This window comes from Nymphalis io, chromosome 28 (assembly GCF_905147045.1).
Source record: "Nymphalis io chromosome 28, ilAglIoxx1.1, whole genome shotgun sequence".
Classification (NCBI taxonomy): Eukaryota; Metazoa; Arthropoda; class Insecta; order Lepidoptera; family Nymphalidae; genus Nymphalis; species Nymphalis io.
The window spans coordinates 2,764,315-2,784,742 of record NC_065915.1 but is presented as its reverse complement, the minus strand read 5'-3'; the positions used below and the strand labels follow the sequence as shown (position 1 = coordinate 2,784,742).

At 31.9% G+C, this 20,428-nt stretch overlaps 1 protein-coding gene across 4 annotated transcripts in view; it reads right to left on the bottom strand.

Moving 5' to 3' along the window:
- The window catches only part of LOC126779051 (uncharacterized), a 95,354-nt gene that overhangs the window by 29,205 nt on the left and 45,721 nt on the right, over window positions 1–20,428 (bottom strand). For all 4 annotated transcript variants that reach the window (XR_007670268.1, XM_050502826.1, XM_050502827.1 and 1 more), the window contains exon 2: window positions 10,865–11,006. Coding sequence is in view for 3 of the 4 variants with exons in the window: in XM_050502826.1 (XP_050358783.1) it covers window positions 10,865–11,006 (142 nt within the window). In the remaining variant the exon portion in view is untranslated. The remainder of the gene's footprint in view (window positions 1–10,864; window positions 11,007–20,428) is intronic.

The following is a 20,428-nucleotide window of genomic DNA, read 5'->3' as shown; positions in this document are numbered from 1 at the left end:
TGTGTTAGAAAAAAAATTTATAGAAAGGATTCATTTGGTCGCTGACAGAGCCAATCTTGTTACATAATTCGAGCGTCAAAGTCTTAAATCTTACCCACCCACACACACACATAAGTAAAACTACTAAACAACATTTTATTGATTCTATAAAGCATTATTACAAACAAACATATACGATATGCATTCTATTTGTGAAGGGAATACTGAGAAAACAAATAGCTGTTCTGTTTCTCGGGTCACGTGGTTCGAATAGAAGTATAATTTATACTCTAAGATATCGCTGCGACATAAAAATATATATAAATATATGTCTTTTAATATATTATCGAGATAATAGAATAATTCGCGACTTATATTTTTGATATATGTATGAAAAAATCGAATCAACATTTTTATAAGTTTCGTTCAGTTTATGTATTCAGTTTTTATTTTGAAATATAAAATAAAATAATAACAATAATTTTATATATAAGATAATACTGTAACATTATTAAAAAATATTTTTATTACAACGAGTTATTTAACTTTATTAATTATGTATGTTGTATGAGTTTCAAACAATCCAATATATTCGTTTTTTAGAGTCCTATGTAATTTACGTATCATATTAACATCCACTGTATTGAGAGACTTAAGAGAATTAACTGTCACACTAATGCATTATGAGTTGACCGATAAGAGAACATTTAAACAAAGCTAATATTTTAGTCGTATAAAATAAGTTCAGTCTATACCATGTGCGCAGCGTTAAATTGCATTACTGGTGGTAGAGCTTTGTGCAAGCTCGTCTGGGTAGGTACCACCCACTCATCGGATATTCTACCGCAAAACAGCAGTACTTGGTATTATTGTGTTCCGGTTTGAAGGGTGAGTGAGCCAGTGTAATTACAGGCATAAGGGACATAACATCTTAGTTCCCAAGGTTGGTGGCGCATTGGCGATGTAAGCGATGGTTAACATTTCTTACAATGCCAATATCTATGGGCGTTGGTGACCACTTACCATCAGGTGGCCCATATGCTCGTCCGCCTTCCTATTTATAAAAAAAAACTCATGATATCTTAAAAACACCGATTAACTTATATACAATATTATAAATAAAATAGCGCCAGACAATCGTATCGTGTGTTTCAAATGTTTTACATGTATAAAAGTATATATGTAGGAGTCTAGGAGCATGCGGCTTGAGTGTCTAGAGCATATCCTGCGAGGTTATTTTATTATAGCTATAATATGTTATTCTGAAGTTTGTTAAATGTTTACTTTTTAAGCCCAGATACTCTAATGTATTACTTACTAACCTATCTAATATCTAGTAAGTATCTGTGCCTCTTTAAATTTACCTCTAAAGTAAAAGTTAAATTTTGTCGTATATCCCAATTATATGAAGTAACACGATCATCACTTCCTGTATTACTGTAAATAAACCTATAAACCTAGTAAGTATCTGTGCCTCTTTAAATTTACCTCTAAAGTAAAAGTTAAATTTTGTCGTATATCCCAATTATATGAAGTAACACGATCATCACTTCCTGTATTGCTGTAAATAAACCTCGGCAAATTATATCAATAGAAGCAACTCGATTGGTCAATTTTCTGATGGTGACTTGTAGCTTTAAGTGTCATAAATCCTTTGTTTGCGCAAATAATAATCAAATTTTAATCACGGCCCAGTGGTTTAAACACGTGGTTCTGAACCGAAGCGGGTAAAATCCGGTCGAGCCTAATTGAATTAGCATGTGCTCGCCGGCGAAGGAAAATATCATGAGGAAATTTGCATTTGTCAAAAATCCTCCTCAAAACTAGGCTTTAATTTATTTGTGCTTACCGGGATTTCAACCCACAACCTAACGCTTATAATTCATGCATTCTAACCACTAAGCTATCTCGGCTCTGCCTCTAATCTAATATACTAATATATCTATATCTACCACCAGTAAAATAATATTTTACTGGTGGTAGAGCTTTGTGCAAGCTCGTCTGGGTAGGTACCACCCACTCATCAGATATTCTACCGCAAAACAGCAGTACTTGTTATTGTTGTGTTCCGGTTTGAAGGGTGAGTGAGCCAGTGTAATTACAGGCACAAGGGACATAAAATCTTAGTTCCCAAGGTTGGTGGCGCATTGGCTATATAAGCGATGGTTGACATTACTTACAATGCCAATGTCTAAGAGCGTTTGGTGACCACTTACCATCAGGTGGCCCATATGCTCGTCCGCCTTCCTATTCTATAAAAAAAAAAAAAATACTAAAAAGTAATAATATCAAAACAAACGTAAAGTTCATGCAATAAAAAACATATATATGCTCACAGTATATAAAATACAGTAACCTGTGAGACCCAAAGGAAATTGTACTCGATCCCTGTACAGAATTCCTTTTAACTTCCCTTCAAGTTAAAATCAATGTTCCACAGGCAATAACAATCTTTATTGCAAACATATAAAGTGCTAAATCACTTGCAAGATAAAAACCAGCTGGTACAATCAGCTGTGACTCGGCGAGGGTAATTTGAACTGACTCATACGCATTCCGTATCAATGAAGCCGTATCGCAAATTAAACTTTATTACAAGTAAATAAACTTAATTTTGAAACAATTTAGTTTAACGAAACGAGTTGCTATTGCAGCCGTTATTGCATTATGGACTTTGCGACGACGGATTACGGTGCAATGGATTGTTTTATTAAAGTAACGGAACATTCGCCATTTCTTATCAATAACGGTCGCGGGAAATGCGACGGCTGTGTTATTCTTTGCTGAATTCGTTTTCGGTTTTTACATAGTCTTGCTTATTCTATAAGATCATTTAAAAGACGAATTTCTTTGTGACGTCTTATTGAATACAATAATTACGGTACCGACTTAAACGATGGTAGTAATAATATAGTATCTATATAAGAACGGAGAACACGAAAACAGTTTAGTACCTCTTTCTACTCGTTTGTCACGCGATTTTATTTTCTTTTTTTTGGGTTTGGTAGCTATTAACGACAAATGCAAGTTCATAAACATACGAAACATGCAAGTTCACGTTTTCTTCAAACTTACAACAATGTGTACAATCGAATATCATCACTGGGCGAACTAGTATTATCATAGGGGCCGGTTGCCGTGGTTGGTAGATACTTGCCTTTCACATCGAAGGTTGTGGGTTCGATTCCCACCCAGGACAGACATTTGTGTGCATGAACATGTCTCTTTGTCCTGGGTCTGGATGTAATTATCTATATAATGTATTTACAAAAGAAAAGTAGTATATGTAGTATATCAGTTGTCTGGTTTCCATAGTACAAGTTCTGCTTAGTTTGGGATCAGATGGCCGTGTGTGAATATTGTAACAGGATATTATATTATATAAAATTTTGTAAATAGCTACCTGGAACTAAATAAATAAATTTTAATCACGTTTTATCGACTCTATGTTCAAGCTTTACGACGCATATTTTTAAAAGAGCTCATTATATATTTTATTAAAGTATATATTGTTTTCTATATACATTTGTATTATATTACAACCTGTCTTTTGAACGATTACAAAATAGTTTTCACGCATCACAAAAACTAACAGGACATACGCATTATATTATAAGATTTTACCTGAGGGCTTCATACTGACCCGTCTCGGTGTTCCGAATGGAAGGCTGTGTACAATTTAATTATAGATATGAAAGCAAGATAACATCTATGATCGCATGGATTAAGAGGAATGCGTTGTAATTTCTTACAGTATCAATTATGAAGTGAAGACATACCATTAGTGTCTCAAGTAATTAAATAAGCAGATGTTTAATTAAATTTTATATTTAAAAACAACTAACCGTTCGTTTTAAGAGTTAATTAATAAGTTTTTTGCTCGTTCTCTGTAAAATTTACATTCGAAACCGGTGACCGGCGTAATTTAAAACCGTTTTTACGCACTAAATGATCGTAAAATATTATTCAACAAATTATACTCGATTTTTTACTCATTTTAAAAATAGAAAGATGGTTTTTTTTTATTTATTACACGCCTCAATGCCTTACATAGATGGTCATGAGTCGTGAAATTTGTCACATAGCTATTTCGAGGTGGTCCTGTCATTTATTTATTTATTTATTTATATATTTATTTTATTTATTTATTTATATTGTTTTCTATATACATTTGTATTATATTACACCCTGTCTTTTGAACGATTAAAAAATAGTTTTCACGCATCACAAAAACTAACAGGACTTTTGATACAAAACAAAAGAGATTTTAAGAAATTCTCAATATTACAAACTACGTGTGGCAAAATTATAAATGCTATTTTCATACTTGTACAAATTACTGTTTCATAAAATGAATTGATATACAAAATAATTATTTTGATTCGACATTCAACACATTTGCAAAATAAACATTTGCGAATGAAGTGTTTGTGAAATGATCTTATATAGAACGATGTTTGCAGAATCACATATTTGTCACGTAAATTATTTCTCATACGTTTATTCGACAAATATTTCGAGGCACGTTAAAACATATAAAGATTTTTTATCACGAACGACAAATTCTCCAACTAACATAAGCAGCCAGGTATCAAAGCTATGATATCATCATTATTTCTATATGAAGCAATTTATGTCATGTAGTTTAAATTTCAAACCACGAACATTTTGATTTAAAAAAATTAAATGTCAATGAAAAAAAAATAACTCATAAACAGACATGATTTACATATGACGTAAGCTATCTTTGTGACGTATTTATTTCGATGTTCGTCGTTCGTGCGGATAAAGGTCCTCCCATTACAGATCCATAACGATTTAATACCCTTTTCACGGACTATTTGACTTGTACGAACATCAACGTATTTGAGTGAGGGATAGTTCTGCGTCCATATGGGCAAATCTACAACATAGCTTTTATGCTTAAAGTTAGTAGTAATATACACTTTTAACTTACAATGTATATTCGTTATTTTAAACAATTTATAAACAGTCAAATGTCATATTTAGCAATTAGTTAAACAAGGATGCGAACGCTTAGTCTTTAGAAAAACAATAAGCATAAAAAAAAAAAAAACATCAAGAAGATATTTAAGCTGAAGCTACCTTCAATATTCCTAATACAGTTTTAATTTCATCAAACTTATTCGAAAAATAAAACTTACCAACGGCCTCTAATACTGCGCTTTGAATTCCTTGAAAATAATCATGAGTCTTTTGAGATCATAATATTCGTGTAGGATCACGTATTCTAATCATCGCGGCTCAAGTATTTATATATGATTTTTAAAAAATGTATTGACTAATATAATAGTCTATACTTAGTCGATACAAGATGCCATTGCCAAGCATTTTCTATCGGTCAAACTTTATTCTTTAAAATAAATGCAAGCGGTACAAGACAAATTAAAATAATATTAAAAAATATATACAAATAAATTTATTTTAAATTTTATTATATAATGAGAACAATATATATTGATACAAAATATCTGTTTTATGGAAAAATGTTTGCTATTCTTTTAAGTAATATTCTCGCCGACAATGTTTAAAGCCTCTCTCAATGTATATAGTGAGTCTGTTCAAAGCACATTATGTACAAAACTACTAACCCTCCTGTCTCCCCCAGTCTCTCACTGCTAGCTTATGTAGTATCAATGCGATCATTCAAACTAGCGAATTTAATCAAAATAACGATCGAACGCAGACAGCCACCACCACGCCATAACTGTAGTCGATAGCAAATGAATCGTATATATTTATATGCCAATATCACGCTTGCTTGGACCCTAATATACATATATAAAGATATTATTATATCATTTTATAATATTTATAAATAACATAAGTAAAAGAATCATACAAAATGTTATTATTAATTTTTAATAACGTGATTATAAATGTTTATGCTATATATATATATATATATATATATATATATATATATATATATATGTATATATATATATATACTATTTTCATATATTATTTATATTATTTATTTATATATTTATGAAATATAATATTTTTGAGAGATATTATCATCAAAGATATAGATATCAAAGATCATCACTTAAAACGGAGATTGAGTAATTGTTTTAAATTTTAATTATTAATTTAATATAATATATATTATGGCATTACAATTATTTATTCATTGTCGAAGTAAAATCTTCCAATTAAAAAGTTTCATACAAAATAAAACAATAATGATAAATACACACTAGAAATAAAATATATAAAAAATGTACAGAACTACAGAACACAATATATAGTTTAAAAAAGGCGAGCATTAAGCTTAAAGCATCATCCTATTTTAGGAACCGGAAAAGAAAGTTCGCAGGTTTTTAAAAAAGAGAAATATAATTTTAAGAGCAAAACAATTTATCTATACGCACACACATACAAATACCAATACACACATACGTAATAAACTAAATATCGCGTGATATTCGAAATTATATATGAGATTAAAAAAAAAAACAAACATAAAGGTTAAATCAGATAGACATATTGGATCCTTTCAAGCGTCCTTTCTATTCACGTCACGAACAGCTACAATTCAATGCCATGCAATTACTACATCTTCTAGCTCGCTAAAACGTTACATGGAGTCCCAGTAAAAAGGTTTAGAATGTGCAATATTAACGATCAATTCATACATTCGTTCATTGCAAAATAATAGTGATTTTAATCAATCGCCATACTTATGAAATCGTTTTTTTTCTGACTGACGCAAAATAACATACAACCAAAAGTATAGAAAGTTAAAATTTAGAACATAAGTTTATTATACGAGGTACGCATCTGCTAAGTAAGAATTTTTGGAGATTTTAACTTTAAGGAAAACGGAAGTTGTAACTTTCATCCGCAAGAAGTCGGGTCGGGCAGCGATCAATTTTATTTTTATAAAAGATTTGACTTAATACATTTTGTCATACCTACTGCAATATCTTATATAAATATATATTTGTATACATTATTTTACGGTTTTATTACTAAAAAGTAATTTTTGTATGTGTGTATTCGTATGTACGTTCTCATGGAGAAGGTATTTACGGTCACTTATTTATGTTTAGAAGTCAGATGGCGCTAAAGCACATACATTAACTTTTCAACCGATCGTCATTATAATTGGTATAAATTTGAAGAGAATATTTTAGCTCTTCAATTTTGTTGTTACTCGCATACATTTGATATATAAAAATAAGTAAATATCAATATTAGCAGAACCTCTCTTATTTATATTGGTTAAAATCTTACGATGAATAATGTTCTAATATATATATATATATACAATATCCGACTTCGGAACTATATGCATAGGTATAAACACTTTTATTACAGTACTAAACAGTACTTTAAAAAAAGCACGATTCAACCGTGTTGTAAATGGTTTCCACAATAATTCAATTCTTTTAAGATGAATAGAATGTATATATTGTACACAAGTTTTGTTTCAATACTTTAGATATTTAGTAAGACTTTAAAACAAAGAAAAAGGAAAATTTACAAAATACTAGTGTAAACATAGAATAATAATAACGAATAATTTGTTAGCTTTTATGTTGTTTGGGGCCGGAGCCGTGTTTTGTTTATTGTTAGATTTTTTATTTTTATTACTTAATGGAAGTATAAATTTACGGTCAGCAGTCTAGCCTGACGAGAACCCTTCTTGTAATGCATTTGATGATTGTTTTTTTTTTGCCACCATATTGCCGATGGTGTTTACGTATGTGTTTAAAACCACCTCCGCACTGAAATAAGTTTGCCTCATTCTCTACCGGAATATATAATAAATAAATAATGTGTCATAGCCGACTATAATAATGGCTGATGATATAATCCGATGGGGCGGTAAGCCGATACGAGCGGAGAATTTAGGCTCAGGACTGAAGGACTTTACTGGCTTTAAAATTGCTATTTTACTATCTACAGACCCCGCTACTAAGAATTCTCGATGAATAATAGCTTTTATATTCAAGAATATTTTCATTTTAAATCTATAAATAAATAATTAAAAATATTTAATCTTAGACTTTATTATATAGTATATATATAGAACAATTTTACTAATATTATAAACAAAAAAAAAACAAGTGTTTTGATGTTACTTAATAGAATTGGATTGGACACGCTCCAATAAAAAACACAGAAGTCCTCATTAAATTTAGAAAGACGTCGTGGAATATAATATAATGGACTTAATTAATTATTAAAATGTGATTTACGTCGAGCAAAATGGAAGGATAGCAGCTAGAGAATAAAAAAATATATATTTATATTCATTAAAACCATCTAACCGTTTTAACTGTCTACTGTTTGTTTTTTTTTGTTGCATCTTTTAGGCCAGCACACGCTTAACAAGAGCAGAGCATACTTGTAAAGATTTTAGCGAATCTCGAATCCATGGGTGTTTGCTCAAAGCATGCGTTGTTTTTATTAAATCAGCAACGAAAATTACTCTGCGTTTCAATTTATTTTCATTCAAATACACTCTTCCTAGTGATTGATATTGGTTCGGAATTTTCAATTAACCGGATAATCATAAGGAAATTTGGTGATCATAGTACAGTAAAAATAAAAGAGGAATAAATTACGTTTGCATAAAAGAGAACTAATTAACTTCAACAAAACACGTGTGTACACAAATCACATAAGTACATAAAGAATAAAACTGGATTAATATAAATAATAAAATGTCTTACAAGCGGATTAAAATTATTATATATATACGAAGGGTGTTAAAATGAATATTAAGCTCTGTTGGCATGGCTTAAGAAAACATGTTCGTTTCGATTATCGATATCGATATTATAAATGAGTAAGTAACTCTGTACGTTTGGTACGCTTCCACGGCGAAACTAATGAACCGAATTTGATTATATTTGGTATGACGCAAGATTGAACCCCAAGGAAGGATATAGACTACTTTTTTATAACTAACATTTTTTTTATAGATTAGCAAGGCGGACGTGCATATGGGCCACCTGACGGTAAGTGTTCACCAACACCCTTAGACATTGGCATTATAAGAAATGTTAACCATCGCTTACATCACCAATGCGCCACCAACCTTGGGAACTAAGATGTTATGTCCCTTGTGCCTGTAATTACACTGGCTCACTCACCCTTCAAACCGGAACACAACAATACCAAGTCCTGCTGTTTTGCGGTAGAATATCTGATGAGTGGGTGGTACCTACCCAAACAAGCTTGCACAAAGCTCTACCACCATCAGAGTCTTTATAACTATCACGTATGCGAAGTTGCGAGCAAAAACTAATATTATATAAAAAAGATTTTTATCCCTAAAATCCTATCTGATTAAATTTTATTATTTTTCCTCCAGCTAACGAGTAAAACAATCACTTCATTATAAAAATAAGATTAACTTTATAACGTTTATAATCGTAATATTTTTCCTTATCTATTTCTCCGTATTATCGCAAAAGCTGATTTGAATTTTAAAATTTGCATAAGCTTTTAAGAGGTGTTGTTATTAATAATATCAACGAACCAACTTTAACGTCCGGAAGGATAGCTAGTTGTTTGTAGAAATTAGTAATGGTAGTAACAGCCTGTAAGTGTCCCACTGCTGGGGTAAGGCTATGGTTGTTTATATATCATCGCTTAAAAAAAATACAGGACAATATGTTTTGATAAAAAAAATATTAACTACCTATAAATAACTAGGTCTTATAAAAAAGTCGGACTTGCATTATATTTTGTCAAACATTACGACCTTAGCGCACGACACATATTTTCAACAGAAAATATATAAATATTAAAAAAGGACGTACGTAAGTATTATATTATTATTCGTCATTGTTTCGTTTACATCCTAGGCACTGCGACTGCATGACGCTTAAAAAAAAGCCAAACCTACCACGTTTGAGATTGTAAATGTTTGATCAAACACAGAAGTAAAAAGTCAAATATGTTTGGTTAAGGGCTGGCAACCCTAAATTTAATTAAATTTCAAATCGAACGAAACCAAATATATATTTTAAACGATTTATTAATAGGAACCTAAAATCTTGATGGAGGTAAAAAGTCTCGTCCATCAATAATACAGTTATTGCGCTGTTGATAATATTCCTGTATCATAACGCTCGCAGTCGTCGCCAGCAGTTCAAGCAAATCAATTCAACTTGACATCACCGCTATACGACATTGATTTTACCAAGTGACGTAAGCGTTTGCTCAATACGTTTATTATTTATAAACATGACCCCAAGCTAACGCTGTATTTCATTAAAATTTCAAAATTAATAAAATGATGCAATACACCAGTATGGTAGATATTCTTCGTATTTACAATCTAAATGGGATTCTAGAATTTATTATTATAAAAAATAGAATGAATCAAATATATGTAAATATTAGATTATATACAATATTATTATTGTTAATAGGATTTTTATTTATATCAATTTATTTAAAAATGTTTTATTAAGTTTTATGTAGTATTTTTTAGTTTATATCATATATATTAAATTTTTCAAATAACTGTTAACAGTAGTGTATTGAAGTAAGAAGTCACTTTTGAATCATTCTGTCTCATTATCATCAAAAAGGTTATAGAATCTATAAACAGTGTGCGTATTGAATAATTATAAATCCTAGTTGGTTTTACATTATATTTATATTAAAAAAATACAATACCCAATATACAGATTTAAGTCACTTTTATACATGAATAACAAAACGGGGTCGAAAATAATACCCAGCAGAACACCCAAAAGGCTTCCTTAAGTATTCAAATAATAATCATATTTTAAAGTCAATAAGTCTTGAAAGCTACATTATAAACAAAACTAATCAACACAGGAATAAATTAATCGTAACGATAATGTTTATAGTTAAAAAAGATCGCACTCACGCTGCATATGTATATGCTGCTTGGGCATCTTGTAGTCGGGCGGGTAGCATCTCTCGTAGAAGTCGACGTCTGAAACCTGGCATACTTCCGGTGTGGGTATGATCAGCCCCGTGCCCGATATTGCCCTCTGGAGGTGATGCTCCTGTTAACAAGATATCCGTTATAGATATATGAAGCAGAAACGGATTTCAGTTATATAAAGCCCTAAGCTAATAAAATACTCGTTTATTTTTTTTAATAAAAAAATTAAGACTTTTCCACTGCTTGTAAATGTTAAAATGATTATACCATTATTATATGATATAAGTTTAAAATTGTAATAAACACTTCATAAAACGAAATTAATTAAGATTTTTTGTGCCCGTGAAATGCCTATTGCTGTTTTAGGTTCGTGATTTTGAGGGCTAACCTAAGATACTGTAATAAAAACAGTTGCTACTGTATAATGAAAGCGCTTAATATAGTTATAGTATCATTCAGTACAACTTTACTGGTGGTAGAGCTTTGTGCAAGCTCGTCTGGGTAGGTACCACCCACTCATCGGATATTCTACCGCAAAATAGCAATACTTGATATTGTTGTGTTCCGGTTTGAAGGGTGAGTGAGCGAGTGTAATTACAGGCACAAGGGACATAAAATCTTAGTTCCCAAGGTTGGTGGCGCATTGGCTATGTAAGCGATGGTTGACATTTCTTACAATGCCAATGTCTAAGGGCGTTTTGTGACCACTCACCATCAGGTAGCCCATATGCTCATCCGCTTTCCTATTCTATAAAAAAAAAAAAAAACAGGTCTGTGTATGTGAATGCAATAGGTACTCTAACCTCTGGAGGGATACTCTCTGTATTGCTGTATTCCAGAATTAAGAACCAGTCCCAGTATTCATTACGAATACACGACAATACGATGTATAATGGTATCTCAATAAGTAGATTCGGTTCAACTCGTGCAAACGTCCTCTCTCTCCAAACGCATATACAGATACGAGTATAAGCATTTAAGTTACTGTTTAAAAAAAATGATTTAGTTAATATGTATACGTATTCTTTTATTTTTTAATAAATAAAAGTATTAAATTTAATGTTTAGTTTTATTGCTAATTTGTTCTTGTCATGCTTTATATAAAATAATATTTTATAGTTCAGCTTATTCTCAATTCAAGTTTCCTTCACTTATAAATTTATAACTACATGATAATAACTTAACTTCAATAATTGTATCAATGGTTTGACAAATATTTCTATAATAAATAAAACAATCGACGATATATGACCGAATACATTTAAGCATTTTCTCTCGTCCGTATTCATACGCGAATCATTGGAATACCCAAATATAAATTTTATCTACATTATGTATTCATTTTAAATCGTTGAACGAGTTCTTTGATTATAAATGTAATCATTCGACGTAACGACAGTCTATAAATGGCGAATGGCCATGTAAGTTTTTTTTTTTATTAGTCACAGGAAGACGAGCAAATGGACCACCTGTTTGAAGTGGTTACCGATGTACATAGACATTGACACGTTAAGAAATAAAAACCAGTCGTTACATTTAAATTAAATCTAACATTTGATGTACCTTGTGTCTGTGATAAATATGGCAAACTTATCCTTAAAACGAAAACACAGCAATACAAATATACAACGCACTCAATAACAACACAGAGTCAGGTGTCACGGGTACGTGAATAGCGGAATAGCCGCTTTGGAGTTTTTTTTTTATGCTATAGGCAGACGAACGGGCAAATAGATCACTTGATATTAAGTGGTCACCACCGCCCATAGACGTTAGCGATGTAAGAAATACAACAACCTTGGGAACGAAAATGTTGTTCTCTTGTGACTGTAGTTACACTGACTCACTCATCCTTCAAACCGGATCGCAACAATACTAAGTATTGTTGTTTCGCGGTAGAATATCTGATGAATGGGTGGTACCTACACCGACAGGCTTGCACAAAGCCCTATCACCTGTAAAATATCCAGAGTTCTAACATGTTCAGTATAGGTATAAGCTTAATTATAATTAGTTTAAACATTGTAACAAAAATAAACTTATTTATGCTTTGCGTTAGATAAATCAGTGGGTGGTACCATACATAACATATAGTCATACCACAAATGACTATAAAAAGTAAGTAACAGTCTGGAAATGTCCCACTGCTGGGCTAAGGCCTCCTCTCACTTTTTGAAGAGAAGGTTTGGAGCTTATTCCACCACGCTGCTCCAATGCGGGTTGATGGAATACACATGTGGCAGAATTTCGATAAAATTAGACACATGCAGGTTTCCTCACGATGTTTTCATTCACCGTAAAGCACGAGATTAATTATAAACAGAAATTAAGCAATTGAAAATTCAGAGGTGCTTGCCCGGGTTTGGACCCACGAACATCGGTTAAGATTCACGCGTTCTTACCACTAGGCCATCTCGACAAATGACTATACTATACAATAATATAATCCACATCTATGTCCATTCCTGTTATAGTGGGTCATGTATATTACAACTGGCTGTAATATCCAATGTTTTATTTGTATGCAGAGAATGTAAATTCATTGGAACTGAACACAAATAACAATGGAATTCAGATGTTATTTCCCTTGTGCCTGTAATTACGTTGTCTCACTCACACTATATATATCATCGTATCATTGGAAAGTATTTTTGTTTCGCGGAAATGTAAAACGGAACCATAGAAGTCAAAATATGTAATATAATACATTTTTTTTTAAGTCACGATGTTTATTTTTATTTATAATATAATATATAGGCGGACTGGCGCTTGGTTTTAAGTGATCACCACCGTCTATAGACATTGGCTCTGTTCCTTACTTCACCAATGCGCTACCAACCCTAAGAGCTATGAAGTTATGTCTCTTTTGTCTACTACAAGGGCACAAAACCTATTATTGCTCTTTAGCGGTAGAATATATGTTGAGTGGGTGGTACCAACGCAGGCGGGCTTGCACAAAGCCTTATCACCAATTGATAGATATTCAAAGTACAATACAAGTTACTTTTGTCATTATTATTTAATAAAATAAGCAAAATCCTTTAAAGGTAGAAGATTTTTTTTTTTAATTTAACAATTATCCAACTGTCACCTACCCAAAAAGAATCCCACACGTTCTTATCAAATTATAACTCAAACAATTTTACCACGAACTTTATAACCAATAAAACCAACCGGTTTAGATTATAAGAGAAAAAAAAAAACATTTAATTCACCATCTTCACACGATAAATAATCCGCATAGTTACGTCACTATCTATACAATCGAATCGCATTCACAATGACGTCACAGCGACAATATTTCATCGATAAGTGATCACGAACGAATTGCGATAAGATAAATAACTAAACAGTAATGTTTGGGTCGGAAATTCAGTCTGTAGTTAAGATGCTTAAATAATAATAATATCCTGGGACATTATTCACACACGGCCATCTGATCCCAAACTACGCAGAGCTTGTGTTATGGATACCAGATAACTGATATACTACATATACTACTTTTCTTTTGTAAATACATACTTATATAGATAATTACACACAGACATAGGACAAACAGACATGTTCATGCACACAAATGTCTGTTCTGGGTGGGAATCGAACCCACAACCTTCGGCGTGTAAGGCAAGTATCTACCAACCACGGCAACCGGCCCATCAAATATATTGCATCAGAATCGATATCAGAAACATTACTATCAAAACTATACAAATACTTAAGCGTTAAAAGTTGTGTTATCAATAGAGCTTTATTCTTGTTATTCTCGCGATAGGGACAGCTTTTAATTTTAAAATAGTTATTACGTTTTTCAATACTAGCAAAACCCGCGGCTTCGCAAGCGTGTAATTCGGCTTGTGACGAGAATCCTTCAAAAACTGCTATTTTAACGTACGTATTACCAATATGAATAATAGACTGAACACTTAATAAAGGACAGATACTTCAATTTTATTTATTTGCATAGATAATGCAATAAAAATGATTACTAGCATATAAATTTCGATATAAAAGTCTGCAGCGACCGTGCTTTTGTTGCAATATAATTGCAACCATAATTTAATGTTTGAAAATAAGAGATAATAATCATTTTCGATCTTTGATTCTATCCATTGCATTCACACCTACGCAATGACCTTTAACATAACCGTCTATAATATATAACACCCACGCCATGTTACGTTATGCAGTTGCATTAAAAATTGCTAAACCTCCATAAACAGGTTTGTATGGCGTCTATCTTCCATCGACTTATTGACGAACTGAGACAGCAAATTATCTACAACAAATATAGCGACTTCTTATTGGATATTGGTAAATCTAGTAGATTCACTCGGTGATAGGCCATTTTGCAAGCCCACCTTGATAGGTACCAGCCACTCATCATATATTGTATACCGCCAAACAGCAATATTTCATAGCAATATATTTATAACTGCATCACAGTTTTACACTATAGCAGTTATTATCGTTTACATTTTGTTTTTGATCTAATATGATGGTTTTTAAATTTAAAAAAAAATAGCATTGTTGTTTTTCAGTTTGAATAGTGAGTGAGCCAGCACAACTTCAGGCAGGGAAATAATATATTCCAAGGTCGGTAGCGCATTGCGATGTAAGAGATGTTCTTACAGTGAATGTTTTTGGGCGGTGGTGATACATAAGCCAATCTACCTAAATACAATTATATATTTATAAAGCTTATGTTAACCAAGCCTTAGATAAGATAACTGATTAGGCCGTAAATCCCGTGGTCCTGGATTCAAACTCCGAGTTAGTAAAGTTTTTGAGAATTTCTCAGTATCAACCCGAAGTTTCACTGGCACTTCTTTCAGTACCGTGTCGGAAACAAAGCCTTCATTTATTCGTTTAAGCCAGCGATACTCAAACTTTTCTTAATAAAGCCCACAAATACGTATTAGTCATGGTGACGCGGGTCGCAAATAAAGTACCTATTTAGGTAATGATTTATTAGGTATCGGGATTTTTAGGGTGAGTGAGCCAGTGTAATTACAGGCACAAGAGATATAACATCTTAGTTCCCAAGGTTGGTGGCGCATTGGCTATGTAAGCGATGGTTGACATTTCTTACAATGCCATTGTCTAAGGGCGATTGGTAACCACTTACCATCAGGTGGCCCCATATGCTCGTCCGCCTATTCTATAAATTCTTACAATTATATGAAACAACTGTGAACGGATTTATCGAAACGGTGTTAATAAAAACCTTTGAAATTTACAATAGTTTAAGAGTACCATCAAGTGGGCCAATCAAAAAAACCCAACGGGCCAGAAGGTCGAGTACCGCTAGTCTAAACTGTATCCAGTTGGATTTGGCGTCACATCAGATTATCAGATTGAAGGAATTCGAAGTGCAGTTTTGTTTGCACTTTCGCTTTACAAAACGTCCTGCGCAGTTGGCTAGTCCATTGTGAATGGCCGTCGTGGCCGAAATCGATCGGGACATCGTTATATGATATTATTGTATAACATATAAAATATTAATTTCACGTACGTTTCGAGTTCATTTACCAATAACCGCAAACCCGTTGAAAGCTTTCAAATTTTAATTAAATATAATAAAACTACTATATATATATATATACAAAAAATGTAGGTGGGTCGATTTTTTTGGAGGCCAATGTATATAAGCATGAAATTGATTTAAGCTTATACAATCAAATATAATATTTTATTTCTTGTGTTGTACAAAAAGTGTTAAAAACATCATTGTTAAAATAACATATAAACTTTTCTTAATTATATATATATATTTATATAAATTTTCTACCGGCCAGCCTTACCAAGGATTGCATAAAAGTTCGTTCGTACGTTATGATTATATACTGAAGGACTAGTTTCGTGCACGGTTTTGCACGCTTTAAATTAGAATTACTTTAATAATATGATAAATATTTTTAGCTTACAAGTATATTAAAGGGTTCGAAGATGGATTTAACCCAATAAGGGATCACTTCCTGCCAACCTTTGTGCTATTGGGGTCAATTAATCAAGGATGATAGATTAGTCATGTACAATTTATGTATATATATATATATATATATATATATATATATATATACATAGATATTGGTATATAATTGGATATCGTTTGGCTGTACACCACGCTAGTTGGCAAATATATATATTTTTATTAATAAGGTTTTTATATCCACTATCCACACTGTTGTTACTCGATAATATTGCCATGACAATTGTTATACATAATTCTATACAAAGGCAGAATGTCTGCCGGGTTTTGCTAGACAAATATAAAACTAATAAAAAAAAAACTTAAGCAATGTGACCAGAATACTACAAATAAACATATTATAGATAAGAAAAATAAAATACATTTACATATAATGCGTAACGATATATATTTTGCAGAAAAATCCAGCTAATTCGAACGAGATAAGTCCGCCAGACCCCATCCGGATTAACAAGAATTTAAAAAAATTCTCTAAATGAATAAATTAATTTGGATCAATATTATATAAAGTATACGATAAAGTTTTGACCTTCGAATATCTCCTGTCGAATACTATTTGCAAAACGAAACTAAACATGTTTGAAAATATATAAATTTCAATTAATCGCTTTGAATTCCATCCGGATTTAATCGCGCAAAGCCGGTAAAATCCGGTTTAGTGGAACTCTATTAATATATAATATAAGATAATCCTTTGGGTTATATAAAACTTAAACACGTGGAAATGTAGAGCTTTTCTATATAAGCGAATTCAAAAATGATCATAATCGTGAAATATCAGAAAGTATGCGATATATATGTCCCACTGCTGGGCTAAAGGCCTCCTCTCCTTTTTTTTGAGGAGAAGGTTTTGGAGCTTATTCCACCACGCTGCTCCAATGCGAGTTGGTAACATATATATATATATATATATCACAATTATAACATTTAAAGAATACACGTGTCAAAATTGACGAGCCGGTTGGCGTGGTTGGTAGATACTTGCCTTTCACGCCGAAGGTTGTGGGTTCGATTCCCACCCAGGACAGACATTTGTGTGCATGAACATGTCTGTTCGTCCTGAGTCTGAGTGTAATTATCTATATAAGTATGTATTTACAAAAAAAAGTAGTATATGTAGTATAACAGTTGTGTGGTTTCCTTAGCACAAGCTTTGTATAAGCTTAATTTGGAATCAGATAGACGTGTGTGAAAAATGTCCCAGGATATTATTATTATTATATAAAAATAGCATATTAATGTGAGTTGGTGCTTTTAATAACGAAACGTCACCTATACTACTATTATAATTGTGATGTAACTTTTTCTATCTGTTGTGCTTTCACGGCTAAGATACATAGATAACTCTTGTAAATAAATGGTACAGAGGTTAGCCGTAAGATCGCATACATTCAATAAATCTTCCATAAGCATCACGAGATATAGGGCTGATAACGTTTACGTACATTCTTTGAATCTATACTAAAATTATTAAGCTTAAGTGTTTGTTTGGTTGAACGCGCTAATCTAAGAGACTACCAGAGTTATTAAAAAACTTTTTTTGCGTTAGGTAGCCCGTATTATTGAGTTAAATCCTAGACTATAAAATTTTTATTTCTTTTACAAAATAGGTAGGCGAATTAGCATATGGGCCACCTGATGGTAAGTGGTCACCAAACGCCCTTAGACATTGGCATTGTAAGAAATGTCAACCATCGCTTATAGCCAATGCGCCACCAACCTTGGGAACTAAGATTTTATGTCCCTTGTGCCTGTAATTACAATGGCTCACTCACCCTTCAAACCGGAACACAACAATATCAAGTATTGCTGTTTTGCGGTAGAATATCTGATGAGTGGGTGGTACCAACTCAGACGAGCTTGCACAAAGCCCTACCACCAGTGAAAAACATCTCACTAGGACTTAATGGGGTGGGACAGCTAGCTGAACTAATGCTTTTAAAATATCTACCTATTTTTAGAGGCAAACGGCCTTACTTCCTAAAATTAAGAATGGTCTATTATAGTCAAGAGGTCGAAGAAAACCAGCTCTACTTACACACGTGGTGTAACTAAAACTGGTGTAATTATAAAACTTATGAGTATCGAAATAATATTTATTGAAATTTGTTGCGAATTTTAAGTGTATTCGATGTTACATTATAAATAAATTAAGATACCAACGTTGCTGTTTTTGTGTAATGTCATTGAGCGATAACTCAACCCACGGTAACACATAGACGAATAAAAAAAACATTTGCGTGCGTAGGCGTTGCTTTTATATTATAAAAGAGTTAGCTACCGTGTGGCACTTTACTTATATATATATATATATATATATATATATATATATATATATATATATATACGTTGCTTAGCGGTTGTTTTAAGCAGTCATTTATCTCTTACTGTCATTATTTATTCGAAGTTCGAAACAAGAAGACACAGTATTGTTTAATTAATTACTTACTAAACAACGCTTATTATATTATGAGTAAGTTAGTAGCGGCATCGGTGGAAAAATAGCTGTATATCAAATATTACACGTAAGCGTTATTATAATTCAAGATGAGTCTGTAATAACAAAAAAAAAAACAAACTCGAAATCAATTCATAATAATTTATTCGTAGTTTATTTCATTTACATAAGAATAAATGAAAACAAGTAATATTTCTATCTATCGCAGATTCGAAAAGTATAAAAGATCGGTTGTTAAAAAGAGAAAACTATAAATTTCAAAGTATATCTTTGTAAATGCAACAGACACTACGCGATTTTATTTTCGAGCATCATTAGTCTAGACTTTCTACAGAAGATGATGTAATATATATGTAATATGCCGTATACGATGCTGCATAAAAAAATATATGAAAATCCTACAAGAGCCTTCGCTCTCACTACGCGTACAAACGCCTTTATTACACAAAGTCCTACAATCAAGTCGATGCGGTTTAGTCGATACACATATGTAAAAATATTATCCGACACATGCATACATTTTCTTACGAGTTTCTCTTCAACGAATTGAATACAAATTATTCATAGTTTGATCCTTCAGTCAAGATTCATGAGTAGTAACCACTAAAAAGTAGTATTTTATTAATTAAAATCCATAATAATTGCATGTTTGCGTTAATGATAAACTAAAGTTAGTTGCTTGTTAAATACCTAATGATCGTACCACCCTTAATAAATATACAATTTTGTGTACGTTAAATGATTGTTAAATAATTGATCTTGATAAATCTAAATAGTTAAGCGGTTTCGATTGTGAAATCGTCATTTAAATGTAATTTTACGATTCGGATTGTATATTCAACCGAGAATAATCTTTTAAGAAACTTTATTACAACATAACATAAGAGACTTTATACAACATTACAATATAAGGCAAATCTCTTTTACTGTAGTTTAAAATCTTTATAAAGTCGGGGAACACTAAACTTTGAAAATTCGTTGCACGGAAACGGTTAATATATAATCGAGAGTTTTAATACAGGAATCGCTAAACTTTCTAAATTTATTGAGGAAAAAAAAATCAAAAACTTTTATTACACAACAAAACAAAGATTAT